This window comes from Spermophilus citellus, assembly GCF_964194105.1.
Source record: "Spermophilus citellus genome assembly, chromosome: 15".
Taxonomy (NCBI): Eukaryota; Metazoa; Chordata; class Mammalia; order Rodentia; family Sciuridae; genus Spermophilus; species Spermophilus citellus.
Genome location: NC_138195.1, coordinates 57,106,082 through 57,129,324, shown reverse-complemented (window position 1 = coordinate 57,129,324; position 23,243 = coordinate 57,106,082). Strand labels below are relative to the sequence as shown.

Below are 23,243 nucleotides of genomic sequence, written 5' to 3'. Positions count from 1 at the left end.
GGATGGAAGATTTAACCAGGTCCCTAGTATAACAAGATTCAAAGACTTTTGCTCTAAAGTTCACACAAAGTCAGTTGTGCCTTCTAATTTTTCTGGAAACGAGGAATGCTCTTATTCTTCTAGATCTCACAATGGTGCCTCTATAGCTCAGAAAAATTAGAGAATAATATTTCGATAAATATAAATTTATAAATTCAGAAATGAGGAGTTCAATGGCTTTTCTAAGTTCACGATTAATTAACTGCTTTAAAAAAGTATCAAAATGATTTAAGAGTGACTTAAAAGTATTTACTATGGGTGGGGCATGGTGGCACTTGCTTGTAATCCCAGCTGCTCGGGAGGCGGAGGCAGGAAGATCATGAGTTCAAAGCCAGACTTAGCAACTGAGTGAGGACCTAAGCAACTCAAATGAGACCCTATTTCTACATTAAATATAAATATATAAATATAATTTTTTTAAAGGGCTGGGATATGGCTTAGTGGTAAAGTGCCCCTGGGTTCAATATTCCGGATACCAAAAAAAAAAAAAAAAAGTATTTACTACAGATGCATAAGTGTGAAATGATTAAAATGGTTAATTTAACGGATCTATATTTTAAAGACACAAAAATACAAAATCCATCAGCATCTAGCTCAGATGCAAATTAGTTAAGGGGCTTAAAAAAAAACCTAAATAGTTTCAGAATAGTACAAATTCTATTGGTATAACCAATATGCCAGGCAGAATATGACACTGAAAGCACTATGGACAGCAGTAAATACTGGCTAAAGAAACAATCCCACTCTAAATAACCAATTATTATGAAAACTTTAATACAGAAACACATAAAGACCAATTGCTGTCTTTCCCATAATTGCAAGTATTGAGAGAAACTAATATATGACTAGGTTTATGGGAAGGCCTATTAGACCATGAATCAGGCACACATTTCTAGTCAATTAATCAATGGCTATACTGGTAGCATTTGAAATTAGCTGCAAAAAATGTATACAATATTTCACATTCTATGTTAACCAATTTTTTAAAAAAATCAGCTTAACTCCACAATTGAATTAATTCAGTTTCTATCAACTTTTATTAGTTTCGATTTCATTCAAAAATATTTTATTTTTGTGAAAAGTCACTCCAAGCTTATTTATCATTAAAGCACTAAGGCTGAAGCAATCTTTACATGTAATACTGATTACAGTCACATGTTGCTGTCAATCCGATTGAACTATGTAAACTTACACCTTATAAGCATGTTTGACAACATCACATACCAAATATCCTTGTAAAGTGCGTACTCTATACTAAAATAATGTACAAGAAATTTAACTAAGAAAATGTGCCAAAACTGATTTATATACAAAATAGATTGCTCTGCAATAATACATCTGTAACTAGAAACAACAATGTCAAACAATAAGAAAAGATTAAGTTAAAGTATATCCACATGATATAGCATTAGCATTCATCAAACAAGGATTTGAAGAAATATTTACTGGGAGAAATATTTTATATAATGATGCTATGTATAAAAAAGCAAACAAAAAATGAAAATACATAAGATTCTAACTTTATAAAATAGAATAAAAAAGACTAAAAGGAAATAAACCAAAATGTGTCTGTTCTTTTAATTCCTCCATACTGAGCCACTGCTATATATAATAAAAAGGGGAAATGTTGATTTTAATAATATAATAAATATATAAGGCTCAGGCTCTGGATGTAGAATTTATTTATTTAATTTAATTCTGGTTTGTTCACTTAACCTGAGCAAACTACTACATTATTCTGATTTATTTGCTTATATTTTCCATATTATAAAATTGGTATAATTGCTTTGACTCTGAGTTATAGTAAGAATCAAGTGATAATTTAAATAAAATGACAAGAAAAGTACTTAACACATTAAAAACCAATAACTCAACTAATAATATATAATAACTCAATAATAACTCAATAATAATAACCAATAATAACTCAATAATAACTCAATTAATTAATATTAGTCTTTCTTCCTTTCTTAAATATACAGCTAATTTAAAAATATATACATAATAGTTTTTCTACATGAATAATTTGGGAATACGATTTTTAAATAGTTCTTACAAAGACTAACCAGAGGGATGAACCCTAAAGAGAACAATTCTCCAGCCAAAAGGACTGAAAGAATAAATAAAAAGCTAAGGAAAAACTTAAGAGAGAAAGTGTATGGGCTGGAGATGTGGCTTAAGCGGTAGCACGCTCGCCTGGCATGCATGCGGCCCGGGTTCGATCCTCAGCACCACATACAAACAAAGATGTTGTGTCCACCGAATACTAAAAAATAAATATTAAAAAAATTATCTCTCTCTCTCTCTCTCTCTCTCTCTCTCTCTTAAAAAAAAAAACAGAAAGTGTAGTGGAGGACAAGCAGAATTCAAGATTACTATTTGGATGAATAGCTGGATTTTGCACAGGGCTTATCATCCACTTAAGCTATTCCATTTTCCAATAACAAAACTTTTTCATGGCATAGACTTAATCCTTAGGAGGCACCATTTAAAAATAAAGATGTTTCTATATAAATAAGAAAGCTTTACTATGATCAGATACACAAAATCTATGCATACTAAGTTATCTAAGCTTTTTCCTTCATATTTGGTTCATTAAAACCAAAATGCTCAGACTTATATGGGCAAAAGAGACCAGTGCTTTTTCTACACACAGGCTGCTGGCAGCATTTTAAAAAATTAAATAGAATAGAGGAGAAAACATGAGGATATCATATGTCCTAATGAAAAGTACTATTTCATGGATCTTTTATCAAAATTAAAATATATACAAATGTATTGAGTTGTAAATACACACTTTCATTCAATAAATACATAATGGGTGGTGACATAAAATGAATTTAGAATTGCTTGTCAAAATGGTTTGTAAAATATTCCCTGAAGGCTACAAGGAGGAGAAGGATACAAGACAATAAATCTGCAATTCTTAATATAATGCTGGTGAAGACAATTTTATTACAGTATAAATTTAGAGATCAGGCAAGGTTTCATCAAGAAACTGCCAGGCTACTAACATATGTATAAATATATTTATGTGAGTTTCATTGTTTTAAAACCATTTTTTTGCCCCTTCCCATCTAAGCCTCTAGGCTAAGATAAGAAACAGGTATTCTTTCAGAATATGCTTTTTAAAACAAAGTATTCCTATAAAAATATTCTCTGACAAGAAAGTCTATCTAGAATTAATATTAAATTTTTATATTAGTCAAAAGTAATTTTAAATTAAAATTTCCTACTATGAGGTAGGTTGTACATTATTCTCAATTTCATACAGTTGGAAGTTAGAGTAGAAAGACTAAATCAATGCCAGTTAAATGAATCTGGACAAAAGCTGAAATCTGGACTGACAACAGGAAAGAGCTCTATATCTAAATGTAAATTATTTTCTGTTAACTTAGAAAAAATTTAATTTGAAACCAGAAGATAGACATCAGATAAAATAGATAGTAGTAAATTAAGTGAAAAGAAATTTAAAGTTAAAATCTCTAGAGAAAGAAAGGAAAAAAAAAAAAAGCCCACAAACTAAAAAAAAAAAAAAAAAAAAAGCCCAAAACTTCCATTCATCTCCATTTTCCTATTGTTATTCTTAAATTCAACAAGAACATTACTGGCCAGTGCAGCTTTCTGGAGCATGTAGTGCTAAATATTCCTTATAAACTTTAATTTCTGCATATTTAAAACTGCCTACCTTTTTTAAACTGAAAGGTCTACTATTCTCATAACTTAAAAAAACAAACAAAAAACCATACTGACATTACTGAAGACTATCAAGGCATTTGCACTGAGATGAATGCAGTATACTCAAGAAAGAATTGTCTAATGAAATAGATTACAATAAATGAGAAACCTCTCAACTAACTTCCATTACACAATTGATTTCTGCAAAGATGGGCACAAGGAACTACATATTGACTAAATGTGAACACAAATATTATCTCACAGAATGTAATTTTAGTGTAACAAAAAGTGAGATCTATTCTAAAATCCTCTGGAAAACACTAAATTTACTCCTGTAATTCCATAAATTTCTCTAGTTCTATGTTTTATCACCAGAAAAAAACTTTGTTAATGAACTGTTTCAGCTGTTCTCAGGGTTAATCCTAAAGGGTATAGCAGTTTAAAAGTGTCAAGCTCAGGAAAAGCTATCAAAATTTTAAGAACAAGTTCTCTGATTACTGCTTTATCCAAACAGAATCTCACAAGTATGAAAGATCAAACCCTAAACCAGTACTCTTAGCTGTGTAGGGCCATGAGAACTTTTTAAGGAAAAAATTTCTGTGTGTGTGTGTGTGTGTGTGTGTGTGTGTGTGTATCTATATCCCTACGTGGATAATATACCCATCCAAACTCTAGAACTAAAACTTTCTTCTTACTAATCTGGAGATGCAGAGAAAGGGGTTTGGTCTAGGAAAATCAAATAGTTAAATCTTGAAGATAGTGTTATAGAAATGCTCCTTATAGCTGGAAATGAAAAAGATAGCTCTGAAGAGCTAAACAAACAAAAACCAAACACTTGAAAATGAAGGGCTAATAACTCAAGGAAAGTATAAGAAAATTCAAAAGCTATACAATAAACTAGTAAATAAATCTAAAATTCTATGTATGATACAGAATATTTAACCCTAAGCTTCAATTCCATATTCTAGCTAGCTGAGGGGAAGGAGAAGGGAGAAGATTCAGGGCAGGGTGAGAGTGGGGAGGGAAATAAAAAGGGTCTTCATTAAGAACAAAGGTAGATGGATTGTTCTGAGCTAAATCTGTCAAACCATGCACATTACTGGCATAAGCCTAATACTACATTATTATTTGTTATAGCTGCCCATTGAAATTTCAGATTAGTTCACATACAATTTAGTATGATTCTTCACATACTAGAATTCTTTAAATGAAAGAGAAAAAGATGCAACTATTTGAAGAGAAGCAAAAAGGAGAGTTTATAAAGATGATTGGTTATTATTCTTCTCATGACTTCCACTAAATAAATGAGCTTGCTATAAAAGGCTATACAAACTCCTCTACTTTCCATTAAAACAAAAGCATAGAAGAAGTCCCCAAATAAAAACTCACATCTTGTTTGAAATTCATGTTGACATCTGCTAATTTTAACTAATTCAAGAAATAAAATTTTGTTGAAGTAAATCATATACTAAATGCTTAAAATTTCCATTTGGGGGCCTTTGATAATTTAAAATAATTAATAAAAAATTGATATGAATCACAAATCATGGGAAATCCATGGAGAAGGCAAAAAAGTGACTGATTGACAATAAATATTTTTCATTAGTATTAGCTTTTTTGGGTGACTTTTCAAAAAAGATAAAATATAACCAACTTACCAGATATACTTAAGTACATAACAGAAAAAGAATAAACACTGTTTTAGAAAGTAGACTTAATATAAATAAAAAACTTTACAATGACTAATTCATTAGAAATGTTAGTAAACCATGCATATTCAAAAGCCATTTCTTCTGTGTTGTAAAGCAGCTGATAAATTAAAGACATTAGTTGTTAAAAAATAAAAACCTTGGAAATACAATTGAAAAGGTATTTTAGATGATACCGAAACATAATTGAAGCCTTTGATTAGGAAATATTTAAAGAAATGTGCAATGGTCTAGTAAGCCTGCTCCCTAAACAGTATGCATCTGTCCATCAAATCATTGTGGATAGTGTGTACATTTTAAAAATTACTAGATAAAAAAGTATTTTTATTCACATATTTCAAGAACTTGAAAAAAAGAAAATGTATTTAAAGACAGATGCATGTCAGTAGGTCTAGGGTCAATGGCAATAGGTTTAAACAGCATTAGAATGAAATTAACCTCAAGATAGCTTTCAAGAGGTCATTAATGTATAGGTCCATTTACATGCAGTAAAAAGAAATGTTAAGAGAGATCACAGTGCTTATTTAGCATATGCCTGCAGATCACTCAGGATGGGAAACGGAGGTACTGGGGAAGGAAAGATCATGCAGAAGGGAAATACCATGAAGGGGAAGCCAGAGCAGGATAGGAGTGAGAGACACAGACTCACTCTGTCTGCGGTGCGGTGGAACAGTCCGTGGGATCACCTGGAAGGAGCCCTGCCAAGGAGAGAAGGAGGGAGAATACCCACCCTGTACAGAGAAAGAGATGGGTAGGGAGGTATAATAAAAAAGGGAACCGAAAAATAAGAAACCAAAGTCATAATTTTTGATTTTTTTAAATAACACAAAGCAATAGTGTTAATGAGAAGATAGATTTCACTTTTTTAAACACAGGCAGCTCAAATTACTAAAATACATAACAATCCAAATTTAATTTTTTGCAAAATTTTTAAGAAAAAATATTTTCTTTAATATTTGTAGTTAACATACATGAAATTATGTATTTTGGGTATACATTAATCATCACATATCTCTTTAAGGGAGCAGATTCCAGTCTTTTATAGAAAAAGGAAATAAGTTAGGGAATATAGAGTTTAAGTATTAAACATATAGATAACTCATTAATTTATGAATCAGGCAATCAAAAAACTCCCACAGGAAAAAAATTTTATTTCTTTTTAAGACAGATTTTCAGAGAATTAGAAAGTAAAAATAAATAACATTAGAAGAAGTCAGCAGAACCAAAATAGCATTAAAAAAACACTCAAAATACTGTGATAACTAAATCCTTTATAAAGAACATGATATTCAGACCCCAGGTTATACACACATGCTTTTTAACCTGAGTAACTTGTAGTTTTTTAACTTTACTTTAATCACTGATTATAAGAATCAGAATACATTTGAAATGTCACTTTATTAATTTGCTCACTTTCCAAATAAAAATGTGTCTTTATGGAAGAAAATAACTGTTCATCGTCACACAATAGAACTAGCTGGGTTTCATGTCTGTTATAACCAGTATCCTCAATGATCCAAAGATCTTTATAAATAAAACTATTAAAACACTCTTAAAATATTATCAAGAAAAATAGCCTGTAAATCATCATCATACCTAGTTACATTTGCAAAAGAAGGCATGTGCATTTTTCAAACCAATGAATCTGACAGGTTTTTTTTTTTTAGAAATATTATTGTATTAGAAAATTACTAATCTAGCTTGTTTCAAATAAATTTTTTTCTCTCCTCTCCATCAATATTCTTTGGCTCAATGAGGTAAAATCATGCATTTCTTTAAATTTAGGAGTAAGCCTATACTGCTGAATATAAAATAAAAAGAAAAGAAGATCCATTTTTCTATGCTGATAAAAGAGAAAAAGAATTACAAGAAGCAAAAGAGAATTAATGATCTTTAGAATATTCTAGTAAATTTAGATCCTATCTTTTGAATACTGTACTTCCTTTACTAAGAGAAATGTTGGCAAAACAGCTTAGAAAATATTTAATAGGAAATGATTTCCTATGTGTTCTCCATAGGATTACCTGCTATAACTCTATTTTACTGTTTTGGTTCAAAGGTTTTATACAAAATATGGCCTCAACCAAATTCTCTTTACATGTTTTACCAGGACCATGTTTCTACCTACTGAACTGAATAAAAAAACTTTCAGATAGAGACTTCGAGATTTGCTCAAAGTGCTATCATAGATTCTTTCATCAAAGAAATTACTTCTCAAAGTCTGCAGAATAACACCAACTGGGAGTCAGGGCCCTGTGCTTTTCTTCTTGGATCTTTCAAAAGCCCTGTAAACTTAAGAAAGTCACTAATCTCTAAACCTGTTTCTTCATTTGTCTTATGCAAGAGTTAGAATGATTCATCTCTAAGAAGTTGCTCACTTTTAGTTCTTATGATGTAGTTACTCACATCTGCTCCTACCTCACTACAGAGTCATTGTTGTCTTTGATTCTACTGATTAAGCATTTTAAACTATCAACTTGTATTAAATTGTCTCTTCTGTTAAATCATTAATTCATGAAATAATTTCAGTATCTGCAACTTTATAGGATTTTAAAAAGATTAAATAAATATCCCCTCTTCTCTGGCTTAATACTCCTTAGCACACAGCAGATTCTCAATAACTACTGATTTAAACTGAATTAAGTTACTATGTTTATGTAGAGATGGAGCTATCATATCTGTCAATCCTGCCCATACATTATAATCACCTATGAAATCTGAAAAACAAAAACAATGACACCACCTTTATTTCTCTAAAACCAATAAATCATAGTCTCAGGGATAGGCCTGCGTGTGAAAAGGAGAGAAAGACAACCTTGTGAAATAAATACATGAATAATTCTGCCTGCCACAGCCAAGGGGTACTCACCTATTAGCTAACTGGACAGCTGTTTTCTAGCAATAAGCCACCTGAGCTTATGCCCAGAAAAGTAAAGAAAGTAATTAATTTCTAATCCTTAAAAATGTCTTCCTCCACATTCCCTAACCATTCTTTCAAAATTATATCTACTCTCCTTAGCTCATTTCAAAGGAATTTCTTAAAAATTTTATCTGATTTTACCCAAAACAATTATAATAAAACTTATTTTATACTTAGAGCTCTCCACAGATGGGGGAATTTCAGATCCAGGAGAAGATGGAGTAGAAACATTTCTTCCTTTTCCTACTATTAAACACTTCTAAAAATCCTGATCACTATTTATAAAACAAACAAAAAACCCTGAAAGAGAGAAAAATCAGTCCACCTAGGAAGCATGGTACCTGAAGAACAACATGCTAGGGAGTTCCTGCATTTCCTTTTTGCCTAATGTATCCTAAGCTAGGTGATAGATAAGCTAGCATCCAGAAATGCCAAAGAACACAAACAAAAGGCCTGCATGTTCTAGCCAAAGGAGTAGCAAAGAGGTAGCCCAGCCATGCATAAATCTTGTACACAATAACCTCCCTAGCATTATAGATTAGACCCATACTAGGATAATTGGGTCTTCCATCCTTGCCCTGCTGTGACACTGTCTTATGCAGTTCTTAAAATATATATAAAAAGTATTTTGAAGATACTTAGATGTTCTGGGGATATAGCTCAGTTGGTAGAGTGCTTGCCTTAATGCACAAGGCCCGGGGTTCAATCCCCAGCATAAAAAAAAAAAGACACTTAGAAATGGTGAAAAGGAAGGAAGGAAGGGACTTAAAGGAAATAAAGAATAATATTTAATAGACTATGGTTAATGTATATATGTAATGCAATGCCTAAAGCAACAAAAGACCTATATACAAAGAGATACACTCAAAATACTATATACATTTAGATCAAAATAAAATTCTGAAAAAATGGTATAAGTAACGCATGAAAAAGCAAGAAAAATAAATAAATAAATAAATAAATAAATAAATAAATAAATAAAAGTGAGTAAAATGACAGACTTAACCTGAAATATATCAATTAATAACATGAAATGTAAAGGGTTAAAACATAGCAATTAAAAAGACTGGCAGAATATTATATGCAGACTAAACAAAATTCATTTTTTGTACTTTTATTTTTATTTTTAATCAGTTTTTATTATACTCAAGGTATTAAGATAAGTACAAAATAAGCTCAGTTGATAGAGTGCTTGCCCTCACATGAACAAGGCCCTGGGTTCAATCCCCAGTACCACCACCAAAAAGAAAAAAAAAAGAAAGAAAATGAAATTCATTTTATATATAACAATGTAAGTATTCTAAAGTAAAAGATGAAAAAGATATACCATATAAAATCTCAAAAGAAAATAGGATTGTAAATAAGCACTGCACTCAACTTATTGAATATGTGTATTCATGGTGGACTTTGGCTGAAGTATACTGACATTCCACTGCTCTGAATGATGAGGACAGCTATATTTATTTAGAAATTTGAGGACTGGCTAAGAGAAATGGTATTATTTTCTGTTGTATCAGAAACATTAATATTATTTATTTATTTATTTAGCTGTGCTAGGATCAAACCCAGGGGCCTTGCACATGCTAGGAGAGCTCTACCACTGAGCTACACCCCCAGCCCTACTGTAACTTTTTGAAGGAAGCCTCTGAGCATAAAACACTAAAGACACATTCTCTAGGGAGAAAAAGTATTATCATCAAGTAAGCACCCTCAACAGTGATACCATTTGACCTTAAAATTTTTTTTTCTTTCTAAAGCATCTGTAAAAATATTTTAAACTACTTAAAAAAAGAATAGACTAAAATTTTTGCACAAATTACCACTGTTAGCATATATTAAAATAGGGGTAACTTTCACTCTCTGTTGTATTACCTCTTATGGAAGCTGATTAACTTCTTCTAAAAAGATAAGTTTGATCATGTTATTGCTTAGAAAACTCAACAGAATCATTTTTTATTGACTGCTGCCTAATATTAAAATTTCTCTCCATCCAGCCTAAACCCTCAATGATTAAGTCAGCAAATTAAATTCTACATTCTACAAATGAAATAGATGCCCCTATTTTCTAATACAGTAAAAACTGTTTATTGTATGCATACCTAAAGCTTCAAAATGTCTTTTAAACTTGTGGTATTTGGTACTGGAGGACACAAATTTAGATAATCTTAAATTTGTGGATAGATTAATCATTTAATTACTATAATATCCTTACTTAATTAGCTCCTAGCCTTGAAAAACATTTGTTTTTTTCCCAGTTATTGGTTTCAGATGCAACTGTGAAATGAGTGATAAATATTTTTTTTAAAAAACAGTATAAAAGACATGCATTCTGTAAAAATTGTGCAGTTTTTACAAAAGACATACATTCAGTAAAAAAGACAATTTTTGTATTACCATAAATTCTGCATGACAGAATGCAGTGCATCAGCAGCACCACTAACCCCTGCCAACATTTATAAAACTAAGTGACACAGGTATACTCAATAGCTACTTTCGTTGACTGACTCAACATTACACAATTAAAAAACGATTGTGTACCCAGACATAAATATTTGTTGTTTAAATACCAATGTGTATGTATTTGTCACTTAAAATACTTTTAGTGGCATATTTTGAATACAAGTAATAGTGAATATAAATAAATCCTGACAAAGAAATAAATCCCTTAATTTATTTTTTCTATCTCCAAATATGAATATATATATTAAATATGCATGTGAATAATAATATGACATATCTCCAAATGGAGGAAAAATGGCACATCTAAATTTAAAATCAGAAAAATTTTCCCACATAAAAATTAATCTATTCTAAATCAGGAAAGTATATATTCTAAAACAAAAAGGATTTAGAACAGACTACTCACACGAAATATCATTGGGCTACCTTGTTCCCTTTAGTTAGCGTGCTATCCTATTTCCCAGGTAATAAAATAAAAATAAGGACTTCTTGCTATTAAAATTATCACAATTGCTAGGAAGCAAGTAAACTCTTTTTCCTCTGGAAATTATAAATATAATATGGTTTTGGTGATACATCAGTAATAATTTTCTGATTTTATCTTTTATAAAGTTATAATGAAAATATACTTGACTCAATAAATCTGAGGCATGAGAACCCAACCCTAAGCACAAATAATATTTTATAATACTCACCATACTTCAACTGTTGAATTGATATAAATTACATGTGTATATCTATCATATGATCTAATGTTTGATACAATACTAGAAACTGTTTCCAACACAGTATTTTGAAATGTATATAAATCATCTTTCCTTGTCTCTTTGCTACACATAATAGAGTTAGTTCTTAAAACACAAGAAAAAACTAGTATTAGATCCAATTGCACATTCTGAGTTTTAATTGGTGGGCACTTTTTCACACCCATACTAATAGTTTGCTAATTCCTATACTAAATTTTCACAGTCATGCAAGCCAGGGTTTTCATTCCTTTAAGAAAAGTCATTGAAGTTCATCATTTTTTTTCCATTGAGAAAATGATATACAATCTATTTTGTGAATAAATTGTTTTGTTACTAACACTGGATTGGATTTTGTGGGAGATTTTTCTTTTACCCTCTTACTGAAAATATGTCTTCTCAACCATGAATAGTTTTCTCCCAGAAAATTTAAATACTACAAGAATGTTTCTATGGATCATTATAATAGAGAGTTAAGACCTCTACCACACAGGGCAAACCAGGTAACAAGCTTTTCTCAGGGAAGTCCTTACTGTGATCTCTCACTGATATCAAGCCTCTGTCCCTCCTTTCCAGAGCTATGACCTTATTCTTGCTATTCCTTTTAACCTCACCTCCTGTAGCTACTGAACAGGAAGGGAAATAAGATGCTACCCATAAGTTTGAAAATCTTGATTTTCATATAATACAGCTGTATAAAAGTTGTTCAAGTACTTGCACAGGTCTTTTCTTAGTGTTATGTTCTTCATGTAGGAAAAGAGCAAAATTAATACCATTTTAGGCATACTAGAAGTTTCCATAAGCATCTTGAGGATTGGGCCTGTATTTTCTTCACACTCACACTCCCATATTAAGACAGTGCTTGGCTTTGAGAAGCACACAAATATCTGCTCAAGGAGTAAGTCGAAAATCTGCTTTTCTTCCTTTCCTCTATTTTAATGCTTTCTTTCCTATTAATTTTCTATTTTAGAGATCTTATTTGTAGTCATTAGAGAGTATCAAAATTCCTCTGAATAAATCTGTAATGGAAATTTACATTGTATTCAACACATCTAAATTTCTATTGTTTTGCTGCCATTGGTGGACAATCACTCTCCCTCCTCAAGCAGGTTCTGACTGAGGTTCTGGCTTATTTTCTTTTTTTATTTCTTTCTACTTCCTAAATGGCTGCCAGTAAGTCCTACAAGCAGCAACCCTCTCTCTTTCAACATTTCTTTCCACCTTCCATTTGCATCCTTTGACATTAAAAAAAATATATATCATCTTCACCTCATGGCATCTTTTACTTTCTATGATTCAAACGCTACCTTGATCTTCTTCCCCAACCTTCTGCAGCCAGATTTCTTCCTACATATATAAAAAAATATTCATAGGAAATCCTCACAAGTCCCTCATCAATCTCTGACATAGGTTCTATAATCAAATGACTAAGACAATGCTGAGAAGCATATTTAAATTTCCTTAGAAATCATAAGAAAGGGTGAAGATTATAACTTGTAACCTTCTCAAAGGCTTAGACAGATTTAAAAAAATAGTTTTACTAAGCTTGAGGACTTTTAAATAACATGTTTTCATTCCAAAAATTATTGCCTAACAAACTAAAAGTTGCCAAAGAAGACCCACATTGCATCTCCATATCTCCATTACCAAAATCTTATGTAAATATGTTGGGTAATTGCTACAGAAAACATTTAAAGTATAACTTTTTAAGAAAATAAAATATTGTAATTATAGTAAATGGTTTCCAATGCTGCCCAAAGAGCAAAAGAAAAATCAGATAGACAATATTTAATAGTTAAAAATTCCTACTTCAGTAAATATTATTTTTATTTGGCTAAATATTTATTTATTTAATAAAATAAATAAAGCTCAGTAAAACTACATTTACAGTAATTTCTGGATTAAAATTTTCCATTCTATACTAAAATAAGCTTTTAACAAATTTTCATTATTTCCTCAAACATACACTTCTATACTAACTATTGCCTAACTATTCCTTTCTACCTCTTTGCCTTTACTTTTACTATTCATTTTGCTAGATATTTCTACCATTTTAATCTGTAAAATCTCTCACCCTCTAGGGCTCCTTAGTGTGCTTTTATTAAAAGGAATCTTGGACTAGCAGTCAGGATTCCTGAATTATAGTACTAGTTCAGCACTTTATTTACTACAGAATCTTTAGTAGGGCATTTAATCTCCCTGGAGTCTGTTACATTATCTATAGACAAAACAAAATATTTAGCTAGGTGATTCTTTACATAATAGATAAAAGAGAAAACTGAATTCTGGGTTTTTTAAGAGTATTAATTTGGAAAACTGACTTTCATTTCAACCAAGATCATGGCAAAACTGGGTTGGTATACACCAATTACTTTTGTCTAGTGAGGAGGCTGACAAATATCCAGTTTCTAGAACTCAAGCCAGGGGTTGAGGGAGCCAGGCAAAATAATATAAAGAACTTCCGTAAAAGGGAACTTCTCATGCTTAATGGAATTGCCACTTTATTTAGTAACACGTCAGAAGACATAAACCTCCCTTAGGGGTAACTGGAGAAACCTAAGCAAGGGGCACAATCTTTTATTTTTGCAATTGCCTCCAAACAATAAGTTTCCATATCCTTTGACATTAAAAAAATATATCATCTTCACCTCATGGCATCTTTTACTTTCTATGATTCAAACACTACCTTGATCTTCTTCCTCAACCTTTTTGATTCTTCCACTAAGACATTCCCAATCCTCTGCCATCATAGAACATACAGCAGTTTGAATCAGTATATCACTAGTTCCTTTTAAAAAGTACTTATAAATGGAATAATACCTATGTATCTGTGTACTTCCTTCCCCTATTCCCCATTTCTACTTCAAGAGCTTAATATCTAGAATAAGAGATGATTACAAAACTTTGCCAAATAAATTAATTCTTCCACTATACCTTATACAAAGCACACAAAAATAATTACTTGTTAGATGAAAAGAAAATAACTATTTTATAAAAAAGTTAAGAATTCTAAATTGAATTGCTGATTACAATAACTATTATCTATCCCTATTCATTTGTGTTACCAGGATTCTGCTGCTAAATATAAGGCAAAATAAAAGTCAAGGCTGGTGTATCAGGTGTTCTATTAATAAGAAATGTCTATTACCTGGCATCATACAGAGGATAATGATGACTGATGGTCATGTAATAATTCTCTGGCTCAGGAACATCCTCAACTAAGTTAAGGGATGGTCAGGATATTTTTAGCAATGAATGTGTTTTGAGATATAACATTTTTGAAAAATAAATAAGGAAGATGGTTACTTCCTATTGTTAGGAATCTAGACCGTAACTCTGCCTGAAACTTCACTTTTACTAGTTATGTCTTCATGCATTAAATTTCCTAATACCCTCAATATTTTTTCAGTAATTACAATAAATTTGTAAAAGTTTCAAGAACAACAACAACAAAAGGAATATGTTACATCATATATCCTCAAAGTGTCATATGCTGCTCAAAAAAATTAAATGCATATTAGACTTCTGTTTTTCTTTTTTTTTTTTAGGCCATGTGAAAATACTACTCTCATAAAAACATGCAATGAAAGGAGAATAGACACTCAAATAAAATGAGCTACAATATGCAGAATGGAAAAGCTATTAAATGCACATTCGTTTATATAGGACACACAAGAGAAGCTTTAGAAAGCACATAAACATCTAAGAGACAAGAAAAAACTTACCTAAGAAAGAAAATTAGCCATGGCATTTCAAAATTATTAGTGATTAGAGTAAAAAAGAGCAGGAGGGGACATCAAAATAACAAATGACATGAGAGAAGATTAACAGCATGTCACTTACAGGAATTCTTCTCCAGGGTGTTTGGGTATATTTATCAGCATATGAGCATTTTTCCTCTTTAGATTTTTGGTGGCAGTTACACCGGGTTGCCTGAACAAAACCAAAAATTTTTACAATGGTTTAATGCATATACACACAAATAAGTAATCACTCTACAGGATATTAAATGTCAACAGCCCACATGTCAGACTGTCTACTCATTACTTACACTGCTTAAAGCCCCCCAAATAATGTATCATCTTTACTGAACAAGAATATTTTAAAGGATTCAGTAATCTAGAATTTCTTAGGTTTTCCTATGAGAAAATATATTTACTTTGAATGGGATTGTTTAACAAATAATGTAGGTATGTTACAGCTTCACAATTAAGGGGAAATTTTCATTATCATCTTTTTATTTATTTTTTTTAATTTGATAATTTGAGAGACCTAAAAATACACAAGAGGTATGTCCTATCATATAAGTGAGTGCTTTAAGTGGAATCATGTAGAGAATTTATTTATGAATTGAGAACATCAGGGTATGCATTGATTTATGCCAAGTAGTTTGCAGCAAGTCATCTGGTAAGAGTTAATCTTTATCATACACCCATGGGCCAGGCATTAGTTTACATATGTAGTTAATTTAACAATCCAAACTTATGTGTCTGTACTACTTCTATTATCCCCACTTACAGATGAGGCTTAGGAAAGATTATAACTTCCTGAAGAGAACATGGCTATCAAATTTCAAAGCTAGGATATGAATCTGGGTCTATCATGGTTTTTAAAAAATACTGTTAACCCATTTAACCTGAGTAGCACTTTCTGTGTCTCCATAAAGAAAGAAAATTCAATATTAGCAATTTCACAAGATTATTATGAAAGTTCAATGAGCATATATATATAAATTATCTACTATTTAACCAGGGTTCTGAGGTGAAAATAAACTGGTAATTCTTGGCATTTTAAAATTAGATTTAAACAGACAATATTCTATACATTTTTGTTACATTCTCAGAGCACTGCAAATCTGATTTTACATCAGCATATTTCACATAAAATATGAATTCAACACTTCATACTGTCATTATATGCTTCTGAAAATCTTCATGCAAACATAGGTTAGAGTTGAATACATTTTTTTCAAAAACAAAAAAGCACAGAATGCTAGAAATGGAAGGGGACTTTTGAAACTAACAAGAAAAATCTTCACATTCTAAATAAAGAGCTACAGAACCAAGGAAAACTGCCTGTCATTCAGCTGATTCATATTGGAGCTAAGAAAAGTCCTCTAATTCCTCTCTATAGCTTTTTTGATCACTTTTTATCCTAATTTTTAAAAAGCTATTTAGAGATATAAAGAAAGAAAACAATAAAGAAATATAAATAGAAGACCATTTTAACTTTGATAATGTGAAATATACCACTTCCTATATCTACTTTGAGTTTATAAATGTTTTTGTTTTTAACAAGGTCCATAACTAAACCATGTTATTCTATTGGTAATTTTTCTGAATGACTTCTCATTTCTTACTACCAAACAGGTGGCGGTGGGTGAGACACTTAGCCCCTTAAAACTCAATTAGTAAGACATTCAATTCACAGAGTATTGCTGCTTGCAATAAGAAGCAAAGAATCCATTCAGTTGGCTAAATTTATATATTGAGAAAACACTAACATTGTCTCTATATTCAAGAACAGGAACTGTCAAGTAAGTTTCACAAAGTTCTCTTGATACAGGCCACAATTCCCCTAAAATTTGAAAATGGGCTGATGTGATTCTGATGTGTTTATAAGGGGGAGTTTCTAGCTGAATGCACACAGTCTCTAGAGTAATCTATATTTTTAAAAAAACTGTGTACAATACTTAGCTGATTCACAATAAACGTGATTTCTAGGTTCAATATATCAAAATGAGAATACAATGGTATATATTGCTAAAGTCTAATGCTTTCACTTTTCTTGTGTTCGTTCTTTGAGATTCTCTTACATATTTCTGAAATCTTTATACAATTATTTTCAGGTGAGATATTGTTCAGGACAGCTGGTTCTTTTCTCTTCACAAGTATAACAAAAACAATGGTTCTAAATTAAAAGAGATTTAAAAGGTATAATAATCAGTTGTCACACATGGTCCTAGAATTAATTTTAGTTTGGACAAATCAAATGTACTGGATATTTTGGGAATAAGTAGGAAAATATGAACATGAACTAGATGCTAGAAAATATTAAGGAATTTCTATTAATTGCTTAAAGATGATAGATAATATTGTTTCAACTATAAAGAGACCTGTTCATTTTTCTTAAAGATGCATATTAAAGTTAAGAAAATACTTTTTAAAAAAATTTTTATATGGTTTTAATTAGTTATACATGACAGAAGAATGCATTTATGTACTTTGATATACACAGATGGTGCAGAATCATATTACTTACATACAGTAATAATGTCTGTTTCATTCTACTATCTTTCCTATTCCCACATATTCTTCCCTCTCCTCCCATCATTTCCCTTTACCTAATCTAAGGTAACGCTATTCTTCCCTAGTTCCCCCCTTCCTTATTGTGAATTAGCATCTGCATATTAGAGAAAACATTAGGCGTTTGGTTTTGTGACATTGGCTTATTTCACTTAGCATGATATTCTCCAACCATTTACTGGCAAATGCCATAATTTCACTCTTCTTTAAAGCTGAGCAATATTCCATTGAGTATATACCACATTTTCTTTATCCATTCATCTATTGAGGGACACCTAGGTTGGTTCCATAGTCTAGCTTGTGAATTGAGCTGCTATAAATACTGATGTGATGATAGTATGCTGATTTTAAGTCCTTTGGGTATATAAACCAAGGAGAGGATAAGAGAATACTTTTAAAAAACTAAACAGCATAAGAAGATTTGTCCTATTATTTATTAATCATAAATCAAGATAAAGTGTTATTTTTTCCATTATTAAACTTACTTTTCTAATTTTAATACTGCACTTTTGGGTGAGGATAATTTTATTCTGTCTTTCAACCTTTTATATTCAGCCTTACCAATGTCAAAAATTTACCTAAATTTCCTGTATATAAAGCAAGTTACTACACACTTTGCTTTAAATCCTCAATGAAACTCTTTTCATGAAGTAAAACCATTTGTACTTAAAATCATATTTTTTTTTTGGTCTAATTACTATTGCCTTAGTTTTGCAGATCTGAGATTTTCTTTATATCCCTTTTAATTTCATCATTTTCTGTACACTATTCCAACCTATTAACTGTCTCAAACCATGTCACAAACATTATAACTGAAGTACAGTAAAATAAAATAAAGAATAACTTGGGCACTCATTTGTAGAAGTACAAAATTCAGTATGTCTGACTTCTTTCCCTTATCTCTTTCTGATTTCCTTCCCTTATCTCTTTCCTGAAACTTATTTATCTAAATCTCTTCAAAAATCATTAGTAATTTACAATTTTTAGAATTTAAAATTATTTTATTTTCACAAAAATCAAAGATTTATAAATTCAAGTGATTTCCAACATTGAAATAATGTACAATATGTAAAATAAAATAATGAGCACTAAGCTTTCTTCAATAAAAGGTTCAGAAGTTTGTAAAACTCAGTTTCTCTAAAGATGATTTCCATTTCCCTGTTCATTCATTTTAATCTTTATCTCCTTATTCTTGAGTTATTTTTCAGTTTATCGCTCAAGTATTTGGAGTACACTATAAGTAAGCCTATAAAGATGACTTGGTGACTTATTTTTCAAGATATTAAAGTTATGAAAGTTTACCTTTATGTATAAATAAAAACTGTCCAGATATATTTAAAATAGTAGGTACACAACCTGTTCTCTGGAGCGTACTAGACACAATTTCTTGTACTCTGTAATAAATTTTTGCAAAAATTGATGTTTAATCTAAGTGCCTTCTCTTTTCTCCTTCCCTGAAAGTTAGCCGATACTTGTCTTTGAAACTTAAATATTAGGTCTTATTGTTCTTTCTACTTTCATATTTGGGAAAACTTAAGTTTGAATTATTAGGTTATTCTTTATTCATATTCATAAATTTTCTTTGTACATTTAATCATAGTATTTTATCTGTATATTCTAGTCACTCATAAATTTTTATCTCTGTAACCTGACCTCAGTGGCTCAGAGTTCAGTACATTATATCTTCTATATATTTAGAGATTAATATTTCATATTGCTCAAATGCTTTGCTATACCCAAAATACATATTTTTCCCTTCCAATTAATATTTCTATTTTGTTTTGGCTTTTATGCATTATGTTATTTTTATCCTGGTCTTTTACATTATATAAGTTGCATTATAATTGCATTTAAGGTGCCATAAATATTGTTTAAAAAAATTTTTTTTTTAGTTGTAGTTGGAAGTTTATTTTTATTTTTATGTGGTGCTGAGGATTGAACCAACCCAGTACCTCGCACATACCAGAAAGCACTCTACCGCTGAGCCACGACCCCAGCTCCTAAATACTGTTTTTATATGGGATTAACATTTGAAATTATTAACAATTATAAAAGTATACAGAAAGTATAAACATGACTCTGAGGGATCACTCATCATCCATAGAGAAGAAACACTGTCTTGAAATCTCCTTCACTCTAATACTTAAGCTTAAATAACCAGTGTCGTTCCGCTCAGAGAGAAAGTTCTTATTCTCAACTTCAAGTACTTACTTCTTGAAATGAATCAATAAATGAATATAAACTGGTGCATCTTAAATCCCAGAAACAGAGGCCACCAAAAATGGATCAAGGAAGAATTTTTCAGATAGCATACTTCATATTTAGACAAAATTTAACATTATATTTTCATTAAAGCATATATAATCTAAACATAATGCAATTATATAAGTTTGAAAGCCCAAAATAAAGTCAAACTCTAATTCTGGCTGTCTTATAAAAGCCACATATTGACCAATTTGGAAGTCTCCATTTTAAATTCTATACTATAATACTTACAAGTTGATGTTCTAATAGTTGTATTTTTTCATCTTTTTTCCTTATTTCTTCTTTAAGTTGTTTCATTTCATTTAATAAATCTTCATTCTGCAATGTTAAAAGAATTAAATGAGTCATTTAAAATACCCCTAATGAGAAGCACTAAATCAATGATGAAGACCCAGTAGTGAAAGAACTATTTCTTCATTTAAAGAAAAACTTTTGTATTAAAAATCAAAAACTTCTAAGATTTCACAATGGATTCTGACATGTAAAGAATGAACAATAACAGAAGCAACAGTTAACATTTATTAAGCACATTTATTAGGTATTAGAAACTAAACACTTTCAGGAATTTCAGCTTTTGATCCTGACCACTCTGAGGAACATACCATTATCCCCTTTAAGCCAGCAGTAAAGTAAATCACACATAAAACAGAAACTTCACATTAGATTTCAAGGGATGCAAATGAGTTTCCTGCCAAAGAAAAGAGGGGTGTGACAAGCAGAGGAACTAGTATAATTAAAGCTGCAAAAGGAATTTAATGGCTGGTTCAAAAATCGGCAAGAAGATAAACGTGTCTGAAGAAGCCCAACAAGGAATATTCTTTATCAAGGAACCACTTTATTGAGCAGCACTGCTTGAATCAAAGAGAAAACAACCAAACTTCATTGATAAGGACTACTTAATGCTATTAAATGGAACATACCATCAAGTCAAGCAGAAATCTGGTTATATTTCCAAAATATCAAATATCATTAACCTAGTGTTAGCCCATTTTATGTAAATCCATTCAATCACTCAGAAATATAGATAAAAAATAATATAAGCAAAGCACTTAGAATATATACATGGATGATGTATCTTTCCAAAAAGATAATATGTAAGCAAATTTTAATAATACAGCGGTATCCCAAACAATGGAGAATACAAGACAATGGGAAAAATGGGAAAAGTTATTACACACAATGAATGATCTTTATTTAAACATAAAAAGAGAATAGGAATTTTTAAAATTCATAAATTAACCAGAAAAAGATGGATTATAGAATATCAAAGATACATTTCTATGGATAAATTTTGACACATTGCTAGGCTCTGTAGCAAATAAAATTATTGAGAGTTGATAAATACACAATGGAGTACTACTTAGTCAAAAAGAAGAATGAAATCATGTCATTTGCTAGTAAATGGATGCAACTGGAGAACATTATTCTAAATGAAATAAGCCAGACTCAGAAAACCAAAAGTGTGGAATGTTTTCTCTCATATGTGGAAGCTAGGGAGAAAAAAAATTAATCAAAAATAGGGATCTGGAGAAAACAGAAGGGAGGTCAGTAGAGTAGAAACTGGGGACCAAGGAGGAAGCAGGAAGGGAAGGAAGAAGACAGGAAAAGGGGAAGAACTGGGGAATGAAGTTGACAAAACCATACTAGGCTCATGTATAACTATACCACAATACATTCTAATTTTATATAAGACTATAATGCATCAATTAAATTAATTAAATAACTAGAAGGACCCAATGCAGTAGAGGAAGAGGGAGGAGGGAAGTGAAGTGGGTAGTACTGAGGATTGCAATGGAGAAAACTATGTTATATGCATTTATAATTAAGTCAAAATGAACCCTACTATTATGTATAATTATAATGCACTAAAAATGTTTCCAAAGGAGTTTTAAATGAATTTTCATCAAATTATCTTTAATATACAGATATAATAAAATACCTTTTTTTTAATGGCTGGGGATGTAGCTCAAAAGTCAAGTGCCCCTAGGTTCAATCCCCAGCACTATCAAACAACAAAAATAAACACCCCATTAGCTCTACAAAGAAATGGATGTATCTGTAGTTTTAAGCAATGATGATGGGAAAATATTATAGGTGCGAAATAATCCTTTTCATTTTTGAAAGCACCCCTATTTAATTAAAAAAATTTTAATCACCTAGGTTTTCTTAACAGAGCTACCATTTGTTTATTGGATGGGTAGAGAGCTTTATGAATTCATTATCATTTAGCTCTGAAAAGATGCTTTTAAAATGCTGATGGGTATTAAACTTTTTATTTCTACTTTAGCTTAAATTAGTTTTCTATATTTTCTATTAAATAAAAGCATGTTTGTGTGTTTTGAAAAGAGATGATAAATATATTTTATTTTATAAAATTTTAAGGCATCTATCTATACGATTAACATTAAAGCTTGGTAAGAACCTATGTAAATTTGACAAAGGATTTGCATCTCAAGGACATATGAGCCTATTCAAGTATATTAGATCATTTTCAAGTCCCCCAAGACAAATATCTGGCTCTCATAAACAAATATATAACTGGTAAAATCTTCTATTTGGCTTGTTGAAGAAATTTTAAATAATGAAGGTATTGTTCTAAAGATATCAAATTATGGGGAAAATATTCAATATGACCAACCAAGATTAGAAAAAAAGCGTATATCAGACTTAGCAAGTAAGGTTTCTGGATGAACATGACTCTGTATAAAAATCATAAAAGTACTTGTATTCCTTTATTCAGTTACATAATTCCTAAAAAAATCATAGCAAAGAAATTATGAGAAAATATATAAGGTAGGATCTGCAAGTTTACAAATTTACAATTGTCTTATAAGGGGACAATGGAAATATTGTGTAGCAACTTGATGGAACATTACGTAGCCATCACAAGGGAGCAAAATATGAACATTCTGAAAATTTACTGCAAGTGAGAAAAGGGCACAGAGGAGTAGTAAAGAGTAACATCACATTTCTAGTTTGAGTGACATGATGAATGATTGTGCCATCAAAAGAGAAGTATGTGTGAGTTTTATATATGTTAGAGGCATCTGTGGATAGTGCAGAAATGTCTAGTGGGCAACTGAACCACCAAATATGAAAAATATTTACTTTATCATTATATACA

At 30.7% G+C, this 23,243-nt stretch overlaps 1 protein-coding gene across 7 annotated transcripts in view; it reads right to left on the bottom strand.

The window, feature by feature from the left end:
- Window positions 1-23,243, bottom strand: part of CCSER2 (coiled-coil serine rich protein 2) — a 145,019-nt gene that overhangs the window by 6,695 nt on the left and 115,081 nt on the right. For 3 of the 7 annotated variants that reach the window (XM_081268304.1, XM_081268308.1, XR_014019014.1), the window contains 2 exons: window positions 20,351-20,437; window positions 15,393-15,482 (listed from right to left, as the gene is read on the bottom strand). In XM_081268304.1, coding sequence (XP_081124430.1) covers window positions 15,393-15,482; window positions 20,351-20,437 — 177 coding nt within the window. Of the gene's footprint in view, window positions 1-6,027; window positions 6,158-15,392; window positions 15,483-20,350; window positions 20,438-23,243 lie in introns of those variants that run through there. The other 4 variants (XM_081268305.1, XM_081268306.1, XM_081268307.1 and 1 more) reach the window with 3 other exon arrangements.